At 30.9% G+C, this 23,082-nt stretch overlaps 2 protein-coding genes across 2 annotated transcripts; both read right to left on the bottom strand.

The window, feature by feature from the left end:
• Positions 1–3,852: 3,852 nt before the first annotated feature.
• Positions 3,853–4,962, bottom strand: LOC125600778 (MADS-box transcription factor PHERES 1-like). The gene has a single exon (XM_048773356.1). It carries the CDS (start codon positions 4,960–4,962, stop codon positions 3,853–3,855), a length of 1,110 nt encoding a protein of 369 aa, XP_048629313.1.
• A 13,149-nt stretch (positions 4,963–18,111) lies between these two features.
• LOC106382659 (myrosinase-like) lies at positions 18,112–21,432 on the bottom strand. The gene is given in 12 exon segments (NM_001315839.1): positions 18,112–18,364; positions 18,455–18,557; positions 18,670–18,784; positions 18,906–18,940; positions 19,063–19,283; positions 19,366–19,481; positions 19,569–19,830; positions 19,937–20,102; positions 20,196–20,271; positions 20,964–21,025; positions 21,107–21,167; positions 21,256–21,432. Coding segments are annotated over 12 exon segments (1,647 nt in total).
• Between the last annotated feature and the right edge of the window lie 1,650 nt (positions 21,433–23,082).

Below are 23,082 nucleotides of genomic sequence, written 5' to 3' on the forward strand. Positions count from 1 at the left end.
CACTTGTGGACAAGTAAAAGAACAAGTTTGGGGGAGTTGATATCTTGCATATTTGCATTGTTTTATCCATTCATCCATGAGCATTTTCATCATATAGATTAGGATTCAGACATGTTTAGGTTGCATTTTGCATACATGAGTCTCTATTAGGTACTGGAGTACCACATGAGGTTATTTGGAGCTCAAAAGAGGTGAAAAGAGTGATCTTTGGACGAGCACAGCCGGAGCGACCTCTCGGAGCGACGGCATGAGGTCGCTGTGCACCACATCCCGGAGCGACTCATCCAGAGCGACTGCACAAGGTCGCTCGCGTTTTCACGTCTGGAGACACACATTTACACCTCGGAGCGACCTTCCAGAGCGACGTGCTGAAGTCGCTCCCGAAGCTCAGAGCGACCATACCAGAGCGACAGGGAGAAGTCGCTCGCGTTTTCATCACCCGGAGATGCTCAGAACGAGCCCGGAGCGACCTCTCGCAGCGACACAGCGAGGTCGCTCCCGAAGCCTGGAGCGACTTGTCGGAGCGACGGGCTGAGGTCGCTCCGTGTTTTGTTTCTGCTCGAACTTGTGATTTCTCAAGGGCATTTTGGTCATTTCATTATGCACGTTTTTATTTTCTAAACCTATGTTTTATTACTCTGTAAGCCACCAGGAGGCAGATCATCTTTGTTCTTAGAAAAACCACCAAAAACCTTTGGAAAGGGATCTCTTTGAATGAATTGATCAGTTTGTTATTGAAATTCTGTGTTCCTTTTATTTCCTGTATTTCTCTACATGATTAATCTGAAATCCAATATGGGTTTAAGAGGAATCATGGAGATTAGTGAGTAATCACCTTTTGAATTCATGGGTTAGGGAGATTAAGGGTGATTAGGTTAGAGCTAGGATGTTTTAGTGTAGATCATTCATATTTCCTTGCTAGTAGAGTAATCATAATGCATCTTCTGAGTTGGCCACTCAAAAGTTGATCCTTAGGCATTTCTCACCCGAAAGGTGTTCGATGAAATGCCCGAGACAACTCTCCTAGGCTTTTAGTATACTTTGCCAAAGACATTTGTTGTTAAAGATGCTAAGATAGCTAATAGACTTGTTAGTAATGATTGCTTTCATATTATTCAACCAAAGACATTTGATGTTTGAGATATGTTAGCAAATGAGCATTCATCTAGACATAGAGCTTGCTTAGAATTGTGTCTAGGCTTAAGGTTGATAGTTTGATTGATCATTTGCCATCCTTAGTTCGATACTTGATCACCCAAGGTCTAATCCCTATGCCCATGAGTTCTCTTTTCCCTTAGTTAAGAAAGTATCATTCTGTCATTGCTTTTTAGTTTTAGTCATAGCTTAAAACCCATCTAAATCATTGGTTGCACTTAGATTAAGTGAGTACTTGCATTCTCGGTGCTTTGATATCCCTCAGAACTGGTTCGACAATCATTTATACTACAACATTTGTCTTAGGAGCCTTGAAAACTCCTAACATCAATGGGTTTCACGTAGAGAACCATAACTGAAGTAGAGAAGAAGAGAAATTTGGCCTGTCGATTCTTAGACTGGAGATCCTGTTTTTTACCGTAAGCTTTATTTGAGCTACCAGGCCGTCTGGTGAAGTGAAATGAGCATTGTGCAGTCGATTGTTCCTCTCTGTTCAGAGCGCATAAAGTGTCGCCTGCCAGCATAGAAGAAGAAAAGTCGTTTGGACTTTGTTTGAAGTATGGCTCTTAATTTGGGGAAGTATTGCAGTCCATTGACGAGATGAGGCGAAGTGACATTTTGCTGCCATGATTCTCCAAACATCCCAAGCAAAGTTACAGTCAAAGAAACAATGAGCAATTGACTCATCAGCAACATTGCATAGGAGGCAACGGGGGTCTGTTTGTAATCCCCAACTGAGGATCCTGTCACGAGTGGGGCATCTGTTCCTGACCATCAACCACACTAAGAACATGTGTTTGGGTATACCACCTGAGATAGTTACTTGTATATTAATCTATAGTTTAAATCTATACTTTAAATAAAAATAAATACATTTTAATTATATTTTTCATAATTAGATATTCTTTTCGACAAAGGTTCTATTGAAGTGCGTGAAACAGACAAAGCTATGAATTCAAACATGAGGTAAAATAATCTGTTCATATTTTTGTAAGAACAAAATATTTAAATGTATGCTCTTTAGGCTTTCGATATATTAGGATGGGCCATAAATAATAGTTTCAGTTTAAGTAACATTCACGTTACCAATTTGTACTGGGGTTTTCTTAGGTTAGTATGCTCTTTCTGCAAACTGCCATGAAAAGATTGCACTGTGAATGTTAAGCTACGAGTTACGGACAAAAATCAACTTGACCGAACAACAAGGAGTCGTCATCTTTAAAGCATGCGCAAACTTCTATGGATAATCCCAATAGACAAATACATACTTATCAAAAAAAAAAAATCTACATATTGCAATAGCAATGATACACTTTTATACTTGTAGTGCGTATGGTGAGTTTAAAATGGTCTATTACATTAGATAAGCTTTTCAAAGTTTGTATAAATGCTATAAGGACCATTTCAATAGTTTTTTGGCCCACAGATTCACAGACCTTCCCCACCAACTCAATGAATACGACCATTTCTCACCTAGTCCCACAGATTCATAGAAATGGTCTATCGATTCTATCTTTGATAAGGTTTTGGTTCAGGAACAGCGGCGAACCTACGCTATACAGAAAGCGGAAAACTGCCACTACTGTAAAGTAAAACAAATTTAATTACACCAAGATTGTTAAGATTCTGCAGTTTGGTTGGTCACTCAGCAAAGGCTCGAATCTCCTCTTGACCCCCTCCCTTCATTTTTTCTTCTCATTTCTTTATTTTACTTTTTTTTTACTTTTTTGTGTACGTGTTATATTCATTACTTTTCTTGTTCTTTTTCTTTGTTGTTTCATTATTTTTCTTGTTAATTTTTTTTGTTCCTCATTCTTTTCATAGTTACTACTATTTTCTAAAACAAATAGTTATAATACTTTTCATTTCACTTGGGTAATGGGTTCATTTTGTTTTCTTCATTTAGTTATAAAAATATTTTTTAGTATATTATCTCTCTATGTTCTCTTCTAAATTTTATCTTTCTTAAAAAATAAAACATAACTATGTAATATTTTCTAGATCCGCCGGAAACATGGTTGTTCATGAGTTCTTTTGTAATGTGAATATATTTCTGCTTAGTGAGACTGTGAGACAAACACTAAGGAATTACTGAAGACTTTTTCAATGGATATGATCATATGCTTTTTTTTTCTTAGTGAGAGAAACATTAACGAATTATTCAAGACATGTATCTTTTTTTTTGTAATATATGCTTCTGCTTAGCGAGAGAAACATTACTTAATTATTGGACAATTGTTTTTTTCAATGGATATCATCAGACATAGTTATCTTGATAATCTGAGTGATTATTTATTGCATGACATGTGGCTTTGGGTAGATAATGGTGTATCTTTAAATAAGAATTCTACATCCATACGCAATTACATGTCACCTAACTCTATATTTCTGTCTTTATTTTTTTCTTTTGAACTTAACTCTATATTTTTGTCTTATGGCCACATTTCTTGATTAATGGTTTGTCTGATAATAATTTTTTTGCGAAATGCTTGTTGCATTCTTCCTCCACGGCCTTAAAGAAAAAAAATACTCTTTATGATTTAATATAAAAAAACAATAGTCTTTATTCGAAACAATAAAATATTCAAGGACAATATGGTACACGACACAACATTGCCTGATAATCATAACTGATTTAAAGGCGAAAACCTTTAATCATTACAATATGAAAATTCAGAATTGCAAACGCAAAAAACTTCAATCCAAACCAAACCTTGTTAGCCAACCATTGTTGATCCTATGACCAGAAAGATCGGCAGCGGCGGCGGTGGTGGTGGTGAGAAGCATCTGACTGGTGATTGGTAGTTGGTAATAGCCATTATTTTTGTCATCCATCGAAGCAACGGTTGCAGGATCTTGACCATCACTCATCTGCTGAGGTTGTCCCATCAAAAGACCCACGAACGATTGGTTTGAATTTGGATACTGATTCGAACTCTGTCCCTGATCATGATTCAAACCTGTATACATATCCTGGTTCGAACCATAGAACATAGGCTGAGTCTGATCATCAAAGTTAGCAGGAGTTTGGTATTGAAATGGTTCTTCACGATTCATATTCATACCCTGGCTCGAACCATAAAACATGGGCTGAGTCTGATCATAAAAGTTAGTAGGAGTTTGGTATTGAAATGGTTCTTGATGATTCATATTCTGATGATGAACATGATCATTAAAACCTCCAGGAGCCTCCTCCTTCACACTCATATCCATACCATCAAATTGACGCATATGATCATAAGCTTCAGTAGGGTTACTTACCAAACCCTCAGTTCCGACAACAAAAGGGTTCGCATCACCAACGACAGGACCAGACGCATCTGTAGCAGCGACATTAGGAGGAACTGGCTCACCATTCGCCTCGAGGAACTCGATCCTGTGACTTAGATTTTTGACATAATCACCAATAAAATGATTTAGTTCTCCAATAAAACATGGATCATCATAGTGATGCGGCTTTAGCGTCTCCCCCTTCAAAAGATCGAACATAACCTCTCTAAGCTCAATCTCTCGATTCTCCGCTTGTAGCCTCATCGCTTTCGCTTGTCCCTTCTGGATCCTCTCCTCCAGATGCCTCTCTTGGTCGTACATCTTCTTGCACCGTTCCTCCGGCAGAACACCCATAAACGCCGAGTGCACTGCTTCAGCGCCTTCCCTTGACGGCCAAAACTCCGTCTCCGTGTTGTCGCAGCTGTTGATAACCACACAAACTTTGACACCGCAGAGAGTTGACAGCTCGTTGGCTTTTTTAAGTAAACCTGTCTTCCTCTTCCTGAAAGTTTGGTTCCTTGCAGTGCTATTAGTCATAGGCTCTATTTTTATCCTTCCCTTTGGCATTGTTTTGTGTTGGTGAATGATAGAGATATGTTGGCACTTGATAATGCTCTTGTTTATATAGTGTAATGAGGCTGGTATTACGTATGCAGGTCTTATCACTTTCTTTGGGATCATTAATGCTAAATTGCAGTAATGTATAATTATAATAGTTACAAAAAGAATATATATATACTCATTAACAGTTGTCAGGAAATCATTGGATAGAGCAGATAATAATCATGTAACTTTAGATATTATTTGTATAACTCAAGATATGTTTCCCTTAGTTGAAGCAATTAAACCAACCAATAAGGAAACAGTAAATTTCAATGCAAATTTAGATGAAAATGTTGCCAGCTAATGCTGCGTAGGTAGTAAGACTAAAATTACACAGATATATCTAAAGGAAAATTTATACAATTCTAATCTATACTAATAAAAATGATCTTTTGAGGCTCCATAGAGCGTCCACATCAGCAAAAATAACTTATCCCGAAAGATGACACGTGACATAAAATATAGTTTTTACATTTTAATATTACTAATTTTTAAAAATTATAAATAATATGTAAACATACAGCATAAAAATAGAAAACTACATTAAACATATGTAAGATTACCATTTTTCACTTAAAAAAAAAGATGGTTTATCTCCATAATGTAACATTACCGTTTTATAAAAAAAAACAAAAAACATTGTATATAATTTCGAAAATAATAAATATATGTAAACATACAACATAAAAAATGAAAATACTACATTAAACATATGTAAGATTAACATTTTACATTTTTATTTTTTAAAAAATGATATGTAAACATACAACATAAAAAATAAAAATAAACTACATTAAACATATGTAAGATTACTATTTAATTTTCACTAAAAAAAAGACGGCTTATCTCCATAATGTAACATTACTATTTTGTAAAAAAAAACATTATATATAATTTCTAAAATAATAAATAATATGTAAACATACAACATAAAAAATGAAAATACTACATTAAACATATGTAAGATTACCATTTTACATTTAAAATAACAATAATATGTAAACATACAACATAAGAAAAAATAGAAAAACTACATTAAACATATGTAAGATTATCATTTTCACTAAAAAAACGGCTTATCTCCATAATGTAACATTACCATTTTATAAAATAAGAAAAAAAACATAAATATAACTATTTGACTATTTGTCCAAGTTCTTCTATTAAACATTGCCGTTTTACATTAAAAATAGAAAAATACATTAAGATTTAAACATCTTTCTTAAAATATAAAATATAGATATTAACTAAATATAAAGTATAAGAAAGAGATATACTCAATATATAGAAAAATAAATAATAAGTAAATATTATAAATATATAAATATATGAATTATATATACAATAATAAGTAAATGCACAATTTTTAAAAAATGGAAAGAGTACATTAAATATTAAACATCTATCTTAAAATGTAAAATATAGATATTAAGTAAATAAAAAGTATAAGAAAAAGAAATACACAACTTAAAAACAATGGAAAAAGTATATTAAAATTTAAACATCTATCTTAAAATGTAAAATATAGATACTACGCAAATAGAAAGTATAGGAAAAGGAAATACACAATTTAAAAAATGGAAAAAGTACATTAGTATTTAAACATCTATCTTAAATTGTAAATCTATCTTAAAATATAAAATTATTAGTAAATATAAAGTATAAGAAATAGAAATACACAATATAAATAAAAATAAGCAATAAGTAAATATATAATATAAGTAAATACCCAGTTTAAAAAATGAAAAATTACATTAAGATTTAAAAATATATCTTAAAATTTAAAATATAGATATTACGTAAATAGAAAGTATAGCAAATGGAAATATACAATTTAAAAATATGGAAAACGTACATTAAGATTTAAACATTTATCTTAAAATGTAAAATAGAGATATTAATTAAATAAAAAGTACAAGAAATGAAAATACATATACAGGAAAATAAACAATAAGTAAATAATGTAAATATATAATATATTAATTATATATATAATAATAAGTAAATACACAATTTTTTTTAAAAAATGAAAAAAGTTCATTAAGCATTAAACATCTATCTTAAAATGTAAAATATATAATATAAGTAAATACACAATTTAAAAAAATGGAAAAAGTACATTAAGATTTAAATATCTATTTTAAAATATAAAATATAGATATTACGTAAATAAAAAATATAAGAAATGGAAATAAACATTTTAAAAAATGGAAAAAGTACATTAAGATTTAAACATCTATCTTAAAATGTACATCTATCTTAAAATGGTAGTAAATTATATAAAAATGGAAATACCACATCAAACAAAAAAAATAAAAATGTATAGTTTTACATCAAGAAAGTCCCTATAAAACTCATTATTCCATCAACATCAACCTCACACTATCAATGAAAACTTCAAAGCATTCGAGCAAAAAAAATGGTTCCGCCATCGACTCTTGCCGTCCCAAAAACCTTTAATGACCTTGAAAGAGATTTTATATAACAACGAACTTTTTGTTAGGTGGATTCATTGTTGGAAAACCCGCAACTTCTAAAAACCAAACTTATTCATGGGAATTGAATTGCTTTTCATAGACTCAAAGGTATTCTTACAAATTTAAATTAATCTAATCTATAATTTTATTGTTAATATTCATACTAACTCTTTCATGATCAAACCATTACAGTTAATAACCATTCAAGCGTTTATCCCGAAACACTTCCTTCCTCGCCGAATCATGTATTGGTTCATGTTGGTTTAGTATTGTTTTTGGTTTATTAACCGGTTTAGGATGGTCCTATTGTAAATATAATTTAAGTTGGCTTAGCATATATTATGCTTTAAATAACTTAAATTAAATAATAGTAATATTAGGCTTAAAATATAATTTTAGAGAGTTTTCAAATATATTTTACAGAACATTATAGGTGATGAATTTAATTTATTAAATTCGTTTATTACTTAAAACTAAGTTTTTTTTTAAAAAACATACTGAGTTATAAATATCAATGATGGATTGGTGAGTATAACATGAAGACAAAAATGTAAATATTTGATTTTCAAGATAAGAAATTCAGCTTTTATTCAGTTACTCAATATATAATATCTTAAATTTTTTTTTTTAATATACATAATTTATATATATAGATTAATCTTCCAAACTTAAACTATTATATTATATATGAATAATTTTTTTAAATAAAAATAATTTCTGATTTAAAAAATAAAAATAAAAACAACAAATGGTTATTTTCAAACAATTGATGTAATTTACATTATACTATCATTTAACAGGTATTAGATACATTTTGATATATCATTATTTTCGAGAAAACAATAAATTGTTAAACATCAATATCATCTAGGTTAAGTATACGAACAACACAAATTCAAACATCACAAAAAATATTTACATAAACATTATAATACAATAATTTAATCAAAAAATACAATTCAAAAAAATATTATTCAAAATAATAGTTATATACTTAATATTTGAAAATCAAGATATTTTTGCTAAAATTGTACTTACCTGGCCAAGGAAATCGACCATCTTTTTACGGATCGATCGATTGTTGAGCATGTGGTCGATCCGAAAATACTCTGCAGTTTAATTAAATATCTAAAACTTTTATTCTAATACTCAACAGATAGTTTTACTAAATATGATAACTAGATAGCCAACAAAATTACAAAAAAATATTTAAATAGTAAAAAAATATGTTAATTTAACGTGTTAAAATTTAAAAATAAATTTTAATTATGACATGCATCTTAATATTTATATAAATATATATCATAACCTAAATATAAATAATTTAACAACTTAAATTAGAAAAAAATAAAAATCCCGGGCGTAGCCCGGCTTAATCCCTAGTAATACTACTAAACATGCTTATTTTCTGAATTAAAGAAAAAAACTTATTATATTAGTTAAACCAAAATTATAAATTTGAGACTCATTAAATTACTATAGCTTGTGTAACACAAGATAAATCGAATCTTTATAAGAAACCGGAAATGGCTAATCACGTCTTTATTTTAGGTTTGGGAAATCCGCAAAAAATCTTACAGAATATAGGAAACCGGAAATGATATGTTCTTTCAGAAACTTCTGATACTTCAATTCTTGATATTATTTTTCCATCATTAAAGAGTAGAATACAATGTTGAAATACAAACAAATAAAAACAAAGGATTGCGGTTTAGCTTCTTTTGGGTTTATTGATTATATAAGTAACAATATTCCTTCGCTACTCTAACCTCTCCTCCCAGGATGGAGTGTATTTCCCTTTTATTGGATTATAGAACTTTGGTTAGAAACTTTTGAGTTTGTATTAGGTTTGGTTGTTATTTATTATGTTGAAGATACCTTTTATTATATAAGTTGCACTCATTAAACTAATTAGTGAATTTAGGCTAATCCGTCCCGTCAATATATATTTTTTTACACTAGAGTAGTTTGAGATTTCTGAGTGTTTTCTGTTTTAAATTGTGTTATTTTCCCTCTTTCCTCGTCCTCTTGACTTGTCATAATGTAGCTGTAGATAAATTATTTTTATTTATTAATAATTGATCATCTTTTTATTGAAATTGTTTACTTAGTACATTATAGATGGAAAAAGCTCCTTATCTATGGAGCAAGTAGAAAGAGTGAGAGACATGCATAGAGATGATCTTGAGGGGAAAAAGTGTTTCATGCATCAGAAAGCCTCTTCTTCTGACTCTGGGAAGATAGGCTTGAGCGGAGGAAATCTTGTTTCGCAGAATTCTTGACAGTCCCGTTAATGAATCTCTGGTACCATTTGCCAGATTCTTTGAGGTTTCTGTCGTCGAGATCTTAATATGAGAATGGGGAAGCATTCATAAAACATAAAGTACTGAGGTTTACCTTCTTTTGGTTTTCTTGATTATATAAGAACCAAAATAAAATAAAATCATTTGAATGATAGGAAAATCATATGTAAAATACTATTAAGTTTCAGTTGAGGATGATAGAACTTTGGTGCAGCTAGATTTGAGTTTGTATAAGGTTTGGTCATTGTTTATTATGTTGAAAGTCTATTCTAGTATATAAAGTTGAACTTATTAAGTTAACTAGGCAAAGAGCCCGTGCGATATCGCACGGGAACTCATTTTATAAAGAATATATTATAATCTATAATTTATAATTTTATATGCCTGATAAAAAAATTAAATCATATAAATAATTAACTTTAATTTTGATGATTAAAATATGATTTACAAAGTATTCAAATATATATATATATATATATATATTTTTTATAAACCTTAATGTTCCCTTTAATTTTTTATCAAAACACATATTGTAACAATTGTGTCTTCATCCTTTTTAAGTTTTTTCATACATTTTTCACATGATAGTTATCTTCAACCACTTTTTGAACAAAATGCAATTTTTTTTTGCATGATATATAATTTTTTTTCCTATTTAAGACATAATATTAAAATTATTAGTTTATAATTTTAAACAATTATAATTTATATGTTGGTAATTGTTATTTTGTATATTTATCTACCTGCTTTATTTATTGAAAATGAATATTCAGAAAATTGAATATTGTAATAAATATATGTTGATTTACGTTAATATGACCCGTCTCATTTATAATATTTTTTTTTTAATTTTTGGGAGAGTTCTTATAAAATACCAACACTTATTATATAAACTAACACATTACTTAAATAAAACCAATATTTTTTAAAGCAATCCCACTTTGAGATGAAAAGACACCTTGTTTAGATGAAAAGTTGCAACTTTGACATTATTTTTTTCACCATTTTATTATTAGTAGATTAGTGAAAACTTGATTTGAAAAATGCATGGGAGATACGATTTATAGATTTTTTAAAGCCTATTTGAATAGTCACAACCTTTCAATATGAATAGTCGTATTCTTCTAATACTCACAACTTCTTACTTTTTAAAAGATACTAGTGAATAGTCACAACTTTTAGACTATTTTTAGAAGGACACAACCTTACAACATATAACTTTTAGAAAAGACACAACCCTCTACACATATTTTTCAAAAGACACAACCTTTCAACATAATTGAAGTTCACAACCTTAGGAATTAATTGGAAAAGACACAACCTTACAACATAGAACTTTTAGAAAAGACACAACCATTTACACTACTTTTTCAAAAGACACAACCTTTCAACATAAGTGGATTTACAACCTTAAAAATTAATTGGAAAAGACACAACCTTCCGACATAGAACTTTTAGAAAAGACACAACCCTTTACACTTCTTTTTCAAAAGATACAACCTTTCAACATAAGTGGACTCATAACCTTTGGAATTAATTAGGATTGCTATTATTAGTACTAGGATTCGGACCCCCGCGAAATCGCGGGGGAGGATGTCTTAATTTCGACACTGCTTAAGTAAACTGCCGCAATGTCTCTATGACACCTCCTCGTCTCATCGTCAGATCTACTGTGCAAGAGTGTGGACTCGCCAGATTTACTCGGTACTACATCACTGATGTGTTTCTATCATACTAAACCGTCTCAAGCATTGATGGTTCTTCACAAAATCGGCTCTACGGCTCTCCTTCTCCTTTCCTCGTGGCCGTTACTTTTCTGCAGAGTCGAGAATTTTAAAATCCATAAATTCCCAGAAAACGTTGATCGAAACGGGCTGATATCGAGATAACTCTATGTTAACACTATTATATGCTATTGAAATTAAGTTTTAACGCAATTAGGGTACATAATTGTAATAATTATACAAATGGCTTTACTTCAATTTCAACACTACTTTAATCAACTACCGCAACATCTCTATGACACCTCCTCTTCTCATTGCCAGATCTACTATACAAGAGTGTGGACTCGCCAGATTTACTCGGTACTACATCACCACTGTGTTTTTATCACACTAAACTGTCTCAAGCATCAACGGTTCTTCACAGAGTCGGCTCTACGGTCCTCCTACCCCATTCCTCGTTGCCGTTACTATTGTACAAGAGTGTGGATACACTTGATTTTTTGCTACTACATCACCATTGCATCTCCATCACGCTATAGCGTCTCAAGCATTGACGATTCTTCACAAAGTCGGTTTTACAATCGTCTCATCCTTTTCCTCATCGCATGAACTATTGTGCAAGAGTGTGGATTCCCCAAATTTGTTTGATACTACGTCCTCGTTGCGGTTCCATCAGATTACACCGTCTCAAGCATTGACAGTTCTTGACATAGTTAGCTATGTGACCCGTTCACGGGAACTGCTATCTTCTACAAAGATTCATAGACTTTTCACCTTCAAAACCCATTTGTTTGGTTTTTCAACGTCGCTTTCGACTTCTTTGTGTTCCTTCGAATACATGCTTTAGGACTACAAATGAAAATTCTCTTTAAATCTTTTCTCTCTTTAGTCACATCTATCTTTCGTTATGTTTCAGCTATTTTAGTTTATCAGTTTACTGTCGAGAATCTCTTCTCCGATGTTAACCAACTTAGCCCATATAAGTATTTGGTGTTAAAAAAAGTTGTATATTTGATTTCAAAAAGAAAATTTAAATTAATATATAAAACGGTAAGTCAAATTATAATATATAAAATTAATATTGAAAAGAACGTATAAATGATATATTTAAAATGAAAAGAAAAACATATTTCAAAATATTTTAAACTATTGCATATTCATCACAAATAAAATGTACTATGCAAATTTTATGCTCAATATTGTTAAATATAAATCAAATGTACATATTAATTATGAATACGAGAGTTCAAATAATTTACAGTGTCAAAAATGGTATAATATATCTTTGGTGGAAAATGAAATTAGGTTGTAGGTCAAACTATGCGATCATTACGAGAATACAAATGAAAGAAGATAATTATTTTATACTATATTTGGATACTTTTTTAGAAATTAAAACAAAAGAAAGGTTTAAAATGAATGTTTGGCTGTATAGAAGAACATAAAACACCATAATCTTTGAAACTAAAAAATAAAGTATATCTTGAACTACTAAACAAAGAAACCACAAAATGTTTAAATATCTTTTAGAAAAGGAAAATTTTAAAATTGAACATATACGAATTGCGATGTCGAACTTTAGTGTTCAAATGTATACACTGAGAAATAACCATTCAAATGTGAAACAAGAAAATAGTGGAACAAATAAATGTGCATACTGTCATGCAACAAAATTTTAATATTGGAATATAATATAGGAAATGAAAAAATAAGTGTTAAAGGTATTAATTATTTGATTAAATAAGTGGTTACTAAATAAATTAAATATATATTTAAATTTATAATTGGAATATAACCTTATCATGAGTTTTTACTTTTTAAAATGTAGAGCTCTTCCGAAAATTGAACATACTCAAAATTTGGGTCTTTTGGATCATTTTATACATTTCTAGTTATAGAATTTGAAATATTTTAATATTCTCTCAGTGAATTGGAATTCAGTTCTACTATAATTTAGATAATTATAATTAACATAAACATGTTTAAAAAATCCTAAACTGGAAGCATTGTCAAACTTAAACCTACAATTGAGTTGTTGTGATATGAAATGAAATAAACAAATTTTAAAGACAGCTGTTAATATTTTTTTACTATAACAAGCAGTTATAGCCAGAAAGAATTCGGAAGAAAATAAGGTTTAACAATCGTTGTCAATTTTTCTTTTATTTTTTGTTTCATTTCAAATGTCTACAGTAGTTGCCATCCTTCTTAAGAAACAGTAAAAACTTTATAAATTAATATTTGAAAAATTTATAAGTTAACGCAATCTTTACAAATGGGTCGTATCATACCAATGATATAATTTTATATATGTTTTTTTTTTTGAAAAAGGGTTTTCAAATAATTTTTTTTTTATATATGTAGAAAAATAGAAATTAAAATTAACAGAGATTGAGTTTCCTTCATAATAATGTGACTGATATTATAATCAAGGTTTTTTGTTTGAATTATCTTCATCATAATGTGACTGATATTAAGATTAAGGTTTATGGTTTGAATTACCTTCATCATAATGTGACTGATATTTAAATTCACTGAATAGTGCACACATATTTCGGGCCTTTCGAGTCAGGATCCATTCACACCCATTCGATTAGACCTGTTTGCATCTGTTCATAACTCGTTTGCACTCACGACCAGTTAAAACGATTTTGACTGTTTGGAAAATTGGTGGCACATGTTTTGTTACTTTTTGTTTGCACATTCTTCTATTTCTTAATAATCTCATATGCTCATAACAATAGTATTAAGATAATAAGAGTAATGGACAAAAAAATTTCAAGGTGGTTGCTATCTTGTCTTTAGTAAGATTCTTGTCTTTAGTAAGATTATTCCAGCATGAACACCATTTAGTGGATTTTATAACTTTGTAATAAATGAATATCACTGAGAGAAAAAGTTTACATATCACCATGTGCATAAAGGAATGTGTTGTTTAAATAAATAATTGTTCAAGGAAGAGTTGCCAAGTATAAATTTATTGATGACACCAACAAAAGTATTTTATGTTCTTTAGTTCATAAAAAAAAAAATTATTCCCATTAGATTGAAATTTTATTTTTCTGTAAAAAAAGATGCATGTGAAAAAGGTGTGTGTTTTTAGAAATTAAAAATCATTTTGAAGAGTGTATCTTTCATAAATTAATTGAGACGTGTAAACGGTGCGTCGGAAGGACATGATTAAACAGTTTTTTCTCTTTCAACCTATGAACCAATCTAAGCATAGACCTGGTCCATCCAACATCACGTCCATTCCTTTAATAGAGTTTTATGGTTGGAAAGAAAGAAAACTCGATCTCTAAAAAAATAGTTTAATTAGTCTTTTATATCCCACATGCAAACGAAGATGTTCCCTTTTGCGGCTAAGAGCATCTCCAAAAGAAACTCTATAACTCCAAATATAGAGTTTTTTGCTCTCCAAAAAGGAAATTCAAAACTTCAAATTTGAAGTTTTGAAGAGTGAAACTCCAAATATAGAGTTTCACTTTTCAAAACTTCAAATTTGAAGTTTCATCTTTTTATTTGCATTTTGGTCCTTACAATTATACATCATATTTATAATTCTTAAATATTTTTTTTGTTTATTGTTTTAATCCTTAAAACTTTTATATCTCATAAATATTTCAAATTTGTTATATAAACTTAAGTTTTACACATGAAATTAAATAAAAAAAATTAAAACAAGATTTATAATATTTTAAAACTAGAATTAAACAACAAGAATATTACAAAAAACCATAATAAAAACTTATTAAAAAGACACATGAAGACATAATTATTACTCAAATTTAAATATTATAACAACACTAATAGTCTGGTAAATTTGCTCCGGAAACTCCAAAATCTCCAAAATATTGTTCAACAAATTTTGTGTAACCGAAGATGATTGTTGTTGTTGCTCTTGACGCATTTTTCGTATGATTCTTTCTTGTTCAGATCGAATGTATTCACGAATATTAACGTCATCGATAGAAGCTAAGTTTTTTAGCAATATTTTATTTTCCTCTTTTATTTCTTTAAAAGCTAACTTTTTTGCTTCATTTTGCAGTCGTAATTCAATCATCTCATGACCTTTTTCCCTGCTTGTTGTACTTTCGTTTAAAAGATCAAGGATTTTTTTCGTTTGATGATATCAAACTATCAGCAGACATATTATGAGGATATCCGGTTTCAACAATTTTTGGCTCGTAATCTACAAATAAAAAATAAAGAGAATCATTTCTTACTTCGAAATAGTTGATCATATATGGGAGCATTATGGAAATAATTTTATGCAATAATGTAATATTTGCTTGCAGTTTAATATTTAATTATGTACTTTTATTTATAATTTTATATTTTAGTGTAAGATTTTTTTTTAATTAATATTTCTGTAATATTTATATATATGTATTAATTATTTATAGAAGTTTTATGAATTTACATCAACTATGACAAACATAAGGATCATAGTGTAAAATATAAATAATTTTGAAGTTAGGTTTGAAGTTTTATTTTTGGAAAAGAACACATTGAAACTTCAAATATAAAGTTTTGGAAACTTCAAAATAGAGTTCCTTTTTGGAGATGCTCTAATAAACACTCAAATCATCCAGTCATTCCCATCTAATTATTCAGTCGACTGATTAAAATAACGATGGAAAAACGTAACTCCAGCCTTCCGTACTTTTTCTTTATAACATAATACTACTTGCCGTTGAATTTTTTTTAAATTTGCTTATCATGTATCTACAAAGTAATAGCCAAAAGAAAATGTTTTGAAAATCAATTTCTTCCTTACTTTTTTTTGAAGAGGCAAAGCGTTTAATTTGCCGCAACCAAACCGGTCAGAATCCAAAGCAAACAGCGTTTGAAGAAGATTGTACGGAGACCAAAGCGCGTCTAACTGACAAGGCCGACTAGTGTTGAGTCTAGCCCATGGTTTGCCTTCCCCACTCCAGTCCACGAAAATTTTCTCCTCCCAAACCGTTTGTAAAACCAAAAGAAGTGTTTCAAAATTCATAATGAAACGGACACAAACATACACGATGAAAACAACATCAACACTAAAGTATAACCAAACAAATAAAATTTTCAACATAAATTAAGAACATGTATGAAATAAAAGACGATAAGTTAAATCAAAGAGTGAATAATTAATTTGAACCAGTTAATCGGCTTCTTCTCTGCATACTTCTACAATCTATTCACTGCATTTGAAACAATGCATCTCTATGTTTGGAAATTTGTTAAATACAAAATATCATTACTTCTATTCAGTGTCGTACCTCTCTGAGATGAACTGAATCGTGAGTCTAACAGAGAGTAATCAAATAATGATGGGAAGTGTTAGGAGAAATGTCTTCTCCTAACACTTTTTTTTTTTTTTTTTGCAAAAAAAAAGTGTTAGGAGAAGAAATCTAAGCCAAAAATTGTACTTACTATAATTGCAGAAACTCCTAGGAGACATTAAATTTGATAATTAGTGAATTGAAGAGAAAGAGCAACACCATCAGGTTTGAAATTATAAGAAAAGAAGAAAGGGCGAAAGGAACAATGATCTGCAACAGAAAAAACAAACTACAGATTTCGATGTCGAGGAAATGGTGGGAGGTTAAAAGCAGAAGGGAGAAGTTAAGAAAACGTGAAACATATCTGAAAACCGATACAGTCTCTCTTCAATATATAATTTTTGAAAAGTTGCAATTCTTAAACGAAGTTGATGACGGTTCCACTGAAACACTAAGTGTGAAAAGATATACAAAAGTAAAGATAATTTCTACAATTTGTCATAAACTCTGGAAGGGATTTCCCTCTGCAACATCATGTGCGAAAAGAATTGTAGGTAACAGTTGTAAGCTTTGGTGGTTTTTACAACTTTCTATTATCAAATACATACAACTTACTCTATTTTATGAAAAGGTTCAATCAAAGGGTCGTTAAATGGTAAAATCTCTGAAAAGATACAACTTTTCACTGAATGAACATGTTTTTTGCTTAAGTGAACGGTTTTATCACAGGTTTCTACTATGAAAGAGTTCAAGTACGGGTTTGATGGTTAAAAAATCTGAAAAAATACAACTTTTCATTGAATAAACATGTTTGTTGTTCAAGTGAAACTATGACATCATACTCAGGATCCTAAATAAAATCATAGCCGTTAGATTAGAAGTTAGAAACAAACTTCACCGTTGGATGTTAACTTTTTTTTCCTATAAAAAGTTGATGACATCATCAGGTAAAAAAACAGGTTTGCTATTATATATAGATTAGTAGATTAGTGAATTTAAGCTGATCGGTTTGATGTTTATATATTTATTACACAAAACTAGTTTGCGGTTTGGAGTAATTATTTATTTATTTTCTCTGTGTGTCTGAGTGATGTGTTTTGGTTTAAATTGTGTTATTTCACTCTCTCTCTCTCGATCATCTTGACAAAATGTAGTTGTAGACAAATTTTTTATTCATTAGTAACTGATCATCTTTTTATTGAGAATATTTATTTAGTACATTATTATAGGTAGAAGAAGCTCCTTATCTTTGGAGCAACTAGAAAGAGTGAGAGACATGGAGATGATCTTGACCGGGGGGAAAAGTGTTTCATGCATCAGCGAACCTCTTCTTCTGACTCTGGGAAGAGAGGCTTGAGCGGAGGAAATCTTGTTTCACAGCGTTCTTGACGGTCCCGTTGATGAATCTCTGGTACCATTTGCCAGATTCTTTGAGGTTTCTATCGTCAAGATCTTCCCAATTAACGTAACTGAGTCCAAATCTGACGGTAAAGCCTTTACAGAATTCATAATTGTCTCCAAGAGCCCATGCGAAGTATCCTCTCACGTTGACACCCTTCTCCCTGAAAACAAGAACAATCATATATAAATGTTAGCAAAAAAGAAGAAGAAATAACATATGAAGAAAATCATTTATAGTAGTATCCACTCACTTGATGACCTTGCGGAGAAAACATAAATGACTGCAGAGATAATCAATTCGCTTGTAATCGGCAATAGCCTGCTCACGGTTTTCTTCACTGGGGGTACTAAATCCTAAATAAACCGCCACATTAGAAATATTCCACAATAAAGTCAGTTTCTTCGACTAATATCAAAATACAATAATTATTATGTGGTATAAATAAAAAGAGTTCGTAAAACTCACCGTTCTCGGTGACATAGATTAAAGGGTCTCCGTATTTGGTTTTGAAGTAGTCCATTACGTAGTAAATGCCTTTTGGGTAGTAATAGCTGTTGCCGTTTACCTTGTCTTCAACGAACTGTGAAAATGGAAGTAAATAAATATACACATCAATTAAAAAACATAATTAGGGTTGTTATACTGAAAACTGAAAAAATGAAAGAAAAACAAATCTTAGGGGGTGGATCATTGATATATACCAGTGGACCAAGAAATTCACCACGTGAGTTATCATCTGTAAACACAAGGATGAAATAACAGATGGTCACTCATAAAGTATGTTGCAACAAAAAGGAGATAAAAGAATATTTATATGTATAGAAAGGCTGTATCTAATTAGTGGTAATAGACTAGTACATGTGAGCTTTACGCCAGCGTCCATCATGGCAGTGTGTGTCTCTGAAGGATATGGGTTAGGTTTTGGCTGGGCGTACTGAGTGACGTAATAGTTGAGACCAAGAAAATCATATGAACCGGCAACGAGTGCGGCTTCTTCCTCGGTAAAGTTGGGAAGCCTACTACCCACAATCTGCCTCATGATGTCTGGGTATCTACCCTTTGTTAGCGGCTCCATGTACCTGATCCATGTATATCTTTTAATTATACATACATACACTATATACTGTTACATTGTTCTGTAATATATATATATATATATACCATCCATGGAAGAATTGGTTCATCCTCTCAGCTGCTTCTATGGAGGCAGGATCAGACTCATCAAATGGAAGAAACCATCTTGTAATCATTACAGGTCCAATCTTCCCTTTTTGGAACTGTTGGTTACGTGATATATGACTAAGTTAGAATCAGATATCTTAGATTACACTACACCATCTTTATCACGTATTGAGACAACTCACCTTGTATTTGGTCCTGTAAAGATCGACGACCGTGGCATGAGCAAGAAGCTGGTTATGTGCAACGATGTAGGGTTCTGTTGAAGAATTTCCACCGTAACACCTGTGCTTGGTATCAACCATAGGAGAACATCGACCGGGTGCATCTGTTCCAACTGCATAGCCTCTAGTAGGGACTGTGTATAGCTGGTTGATCGTGATCCAGTGCTTTACCTTTCCACCAAATTCTTTGAAACATAGATCCGCGTAGTCTTTGAAATCTTGTCTGTGCATATTAATATAGAATCATTTCAGTAATGCATGTAACTAAAACCAAGTCTTTTTCTTCTTTTATTAATAATATAAGAAGCATGGCACAAATATAAACATACATGATCTGGCGGTCTAAGAAACCTTCATACTCATCTTGGAGTGTTTGAGGAAGGTCCCAGTGAAAGAGGGTAACGAAAGGCGTTATATTCTTTTCGAGTAGTGCATCTATGAGTTTGTGGTAGTAATCAAGACCTCCTTGGTTCACTCCCCTACTCACCTTTCCTTCTGCTCATGTATATATATGTCGTACATTAATTAGTACTTTTTCAACTAAATGATCCCAATTAAAATACAAACGAATCGATAACATGTACATACTTGGAATGATTCTTGACCACGCAAAGGAGAACCTGTAGCCAGTAGCATTGAGTTCGCCCATCACGTCTACATCTTTCTGCAGTTTACATATTTTAATCACATGTCAATCCACACGTATAGTTTTATAGTTTTTATAGGGTGAACGATCTATTTCCCCACGAGAACTATCGTATAGCATCAGATCTCCATCAAACTATGACCTCGTGTTAAAACTCCATGAATTTAAAGTTGTCAACTTATTTCTCTCCAAATTATAAGTTGTAAATTGATTTCTCCCCAAATCTATAGTTCAAAACTTAATTGTCCATAGACCATGGTTTTAATCGGTTTACTATTAACCTACCAATTTTAAACTAATTAAAACCTTTTTTAAAAAAAACTGATTCATTAAAAAATTGAATTAAAATTGCCAAAAAAATTTGTTTGTCTAATAAAAAATTCTGGGAATCACTTTTTTTTTTGTGAATCGCTTTTTTTTTAATAAAAAATTAGTTTGAGATTTGTATTGGTTTAATTGGTCGGTTAACCGATTAAAACCATGGTCTATGGACAATTACGTTTTGAAATATCAGTTTGGGGAGAAATCAATTTACAACTTATAATTTGGAGAGAAATAAGTTTACAACTTTAAATTCATGGAGTTTTAGCACGAGGTCATAGTTTGGTGGGGATCTGATGCTATACGATAGTTCTCGTGGGGAAATAGATCGTTCACCCGTTTTTATACATATATAGTTCAGTCGTATATATGAGTATCATTGTATTAACCTGCCATCTCGTGTATGACTCACAAGTAGTGTCTCCATTCTTCAAATCTGACCCTGATTTCTCTGATAGTAGTTACAAATACATTAATACATGTACATATAAACCGACGTTCATCTCATGTGTATATATACACTGTGACGTACCTGGATATCGGTGACTGAAGCCATCCCAAATGTTAACACCACGACCTCTTCCTCCTTCGATCTGAAATGAAAAGAAACAACCATGCGAAGTTGCATTTTAGTATTTTTGAATTGTATTTATTTATACGTCAAAAACATTTGTTACATGCCTGGTAAGCAGAAGATGCAACACCGAAGATGAAGTCTTTTCCGAAGTTTTTACTGCTTAAAATATCAGTGTTACTACATGTGAATGGATTGTTCTCTTCGCAAGTAATTTCTTCATCAGCTTTGCAACTCGCAGCAGCTAATAGAAAAACTAAAGCGAGTCCATGAAGAAGCTTCATGGTTAATATGTTGATGTTTGTGTTGTGTTGTGTGGAACCTTGTGCCCATCTAGGGTTTATATAGCCCTTCCAAAAGAAGAGTGTCGTATGTATTTTTCGTCTTAGTATCTTGATATTTTGGGAGAGGTTTAGATGAGATGAATCCCGTGGATTCACTTACTTTAGCTCAGTGCTCACCGATTTTGCTTATATTTCTTGTTTGTTTCCACTTTTTAGTCTTCCATTATCTATTGCAGATAATTCTTTTAGTTACATAGCACATATTTTATGTAATTTTTTTATTTACATAGCACATATTTGTGTTCCTTTACCTGAACACGTACTACTTGGAACACGAATTGTGTCACATCTTCAAATTGATCCGTCGATCGACAGTGGTGCAATGCAGCATGTGTATATCGAAGGTTTGCGCGAAACTTGAACGACAAGAATTATATATCAAGATTGGTTGTAGTAAATAATGTTCAAAGCTTCGTCATAACGCCATAAAGTTATTGAAGATTTTTATCGTAACATTATCAAGTGTTGAATTAATCTAGAGTAACACTGATTCAAGGCCACCCTTTCACGAGCTTCACCGCTATCACAATATATCAAAAAAGGAAAAGAAAAAAACAATCACAACATATCTTATTGGTTTTGATTCTTTTGACCTCTCTATGTATGCCTTTAACACATGAGACCGGAGTCTCCGAAAGAACATTTTTTGCTTTTTTTCTGTATCGTTTATAGATGATTGGAAGGGTTGCAATGCAAGAACCTTGTGTTAACCTACAAGTTTATTCAATAGTTTAGCTCTATACTTATTTTTTTATGTTTTTCAAAATTGGATATTCTTTTTGACAAAAGATTCTTCTATTGAAATACCTGAAACAGTACTAGCTATGACTTCAACCATGAAGATGACTTCAACCATGAAGTAAAATAAACTGTTCATATTATTTCAAGAATAAAACATTTAATTAAATTTATGTGCTTTAGGCCTGCCTTCTATAATAGTTTCAGTTTAAATAACATTTTTTTAGAACTACTAGATTTAAATAACATTTACGTTACGAGTTTACACTGGATTTTTCTTAGGTTACACGCTCTTTCTGCAAACTGCCATGTAAAAAACTGCACTACATTTAAGCAAAAAAAAAATGCACTACATTAAGCTACGAGTTACGGACAGTGGCGAAGGCAGGTTATAGGGTGTAGGGGCATGTGCACCCTCAATTATATTAAAAAAATACATACCCCAACTCTTATTGCATGCCAAAACATACCTTAACTAATCAAAAATTTGAAATTTATGCCTAGTCTTTAGAAGTCAACGCCAATTTCAATATATACTATTATTTGCGAAGTAAATTTTCGCAACGGAGCTCTCCCGTTAAAAATTAGAGTAGCTAAAATCTATGTTACCCCTAATAAATTTTTATATATATTCTATTATATAATAAAATGAATTTTATTTGCGAAGTAATTTTTCGCAACAGAGCTCTCACGTTAAAAATTAGATTGGCTAAATTCTATGTTACCCTTAATGAATTTTTAAATAAAATGAATTTTATTTTAAAAATCTTATATATTTTTTAAAAATAATTATGATGATTCTTATATATTATGTTGTTATCTTAAAATAATATTTTACTATTATAAAAGTAA

The sequence above is a fragment of the Brassica napus genome, unplaced genomic scaffold, assembly GCF_020379485.1.
Source record: "Brassica napus cultivar Da-Ae unplaced genomic scaffold, Da-Ae ScsIHWf_2397;HRSCAF=3098, whole genome shotgun sequence".
NCBI lineage: Eukaryota > Viridiplantae > Streptophyta > Magnoliopsida > Brassicales > Brassicaceae > Brassica > Brassica napus.

Coding starts and splice junctions, on each gene's coding strand:
- LOC125600778 (XM_048773356.1), bottom strand. CDS start 4,962: ATGACTAATAGCACTGCAAGGAACCAAACTTTCAGGAAGAGGAAGACA.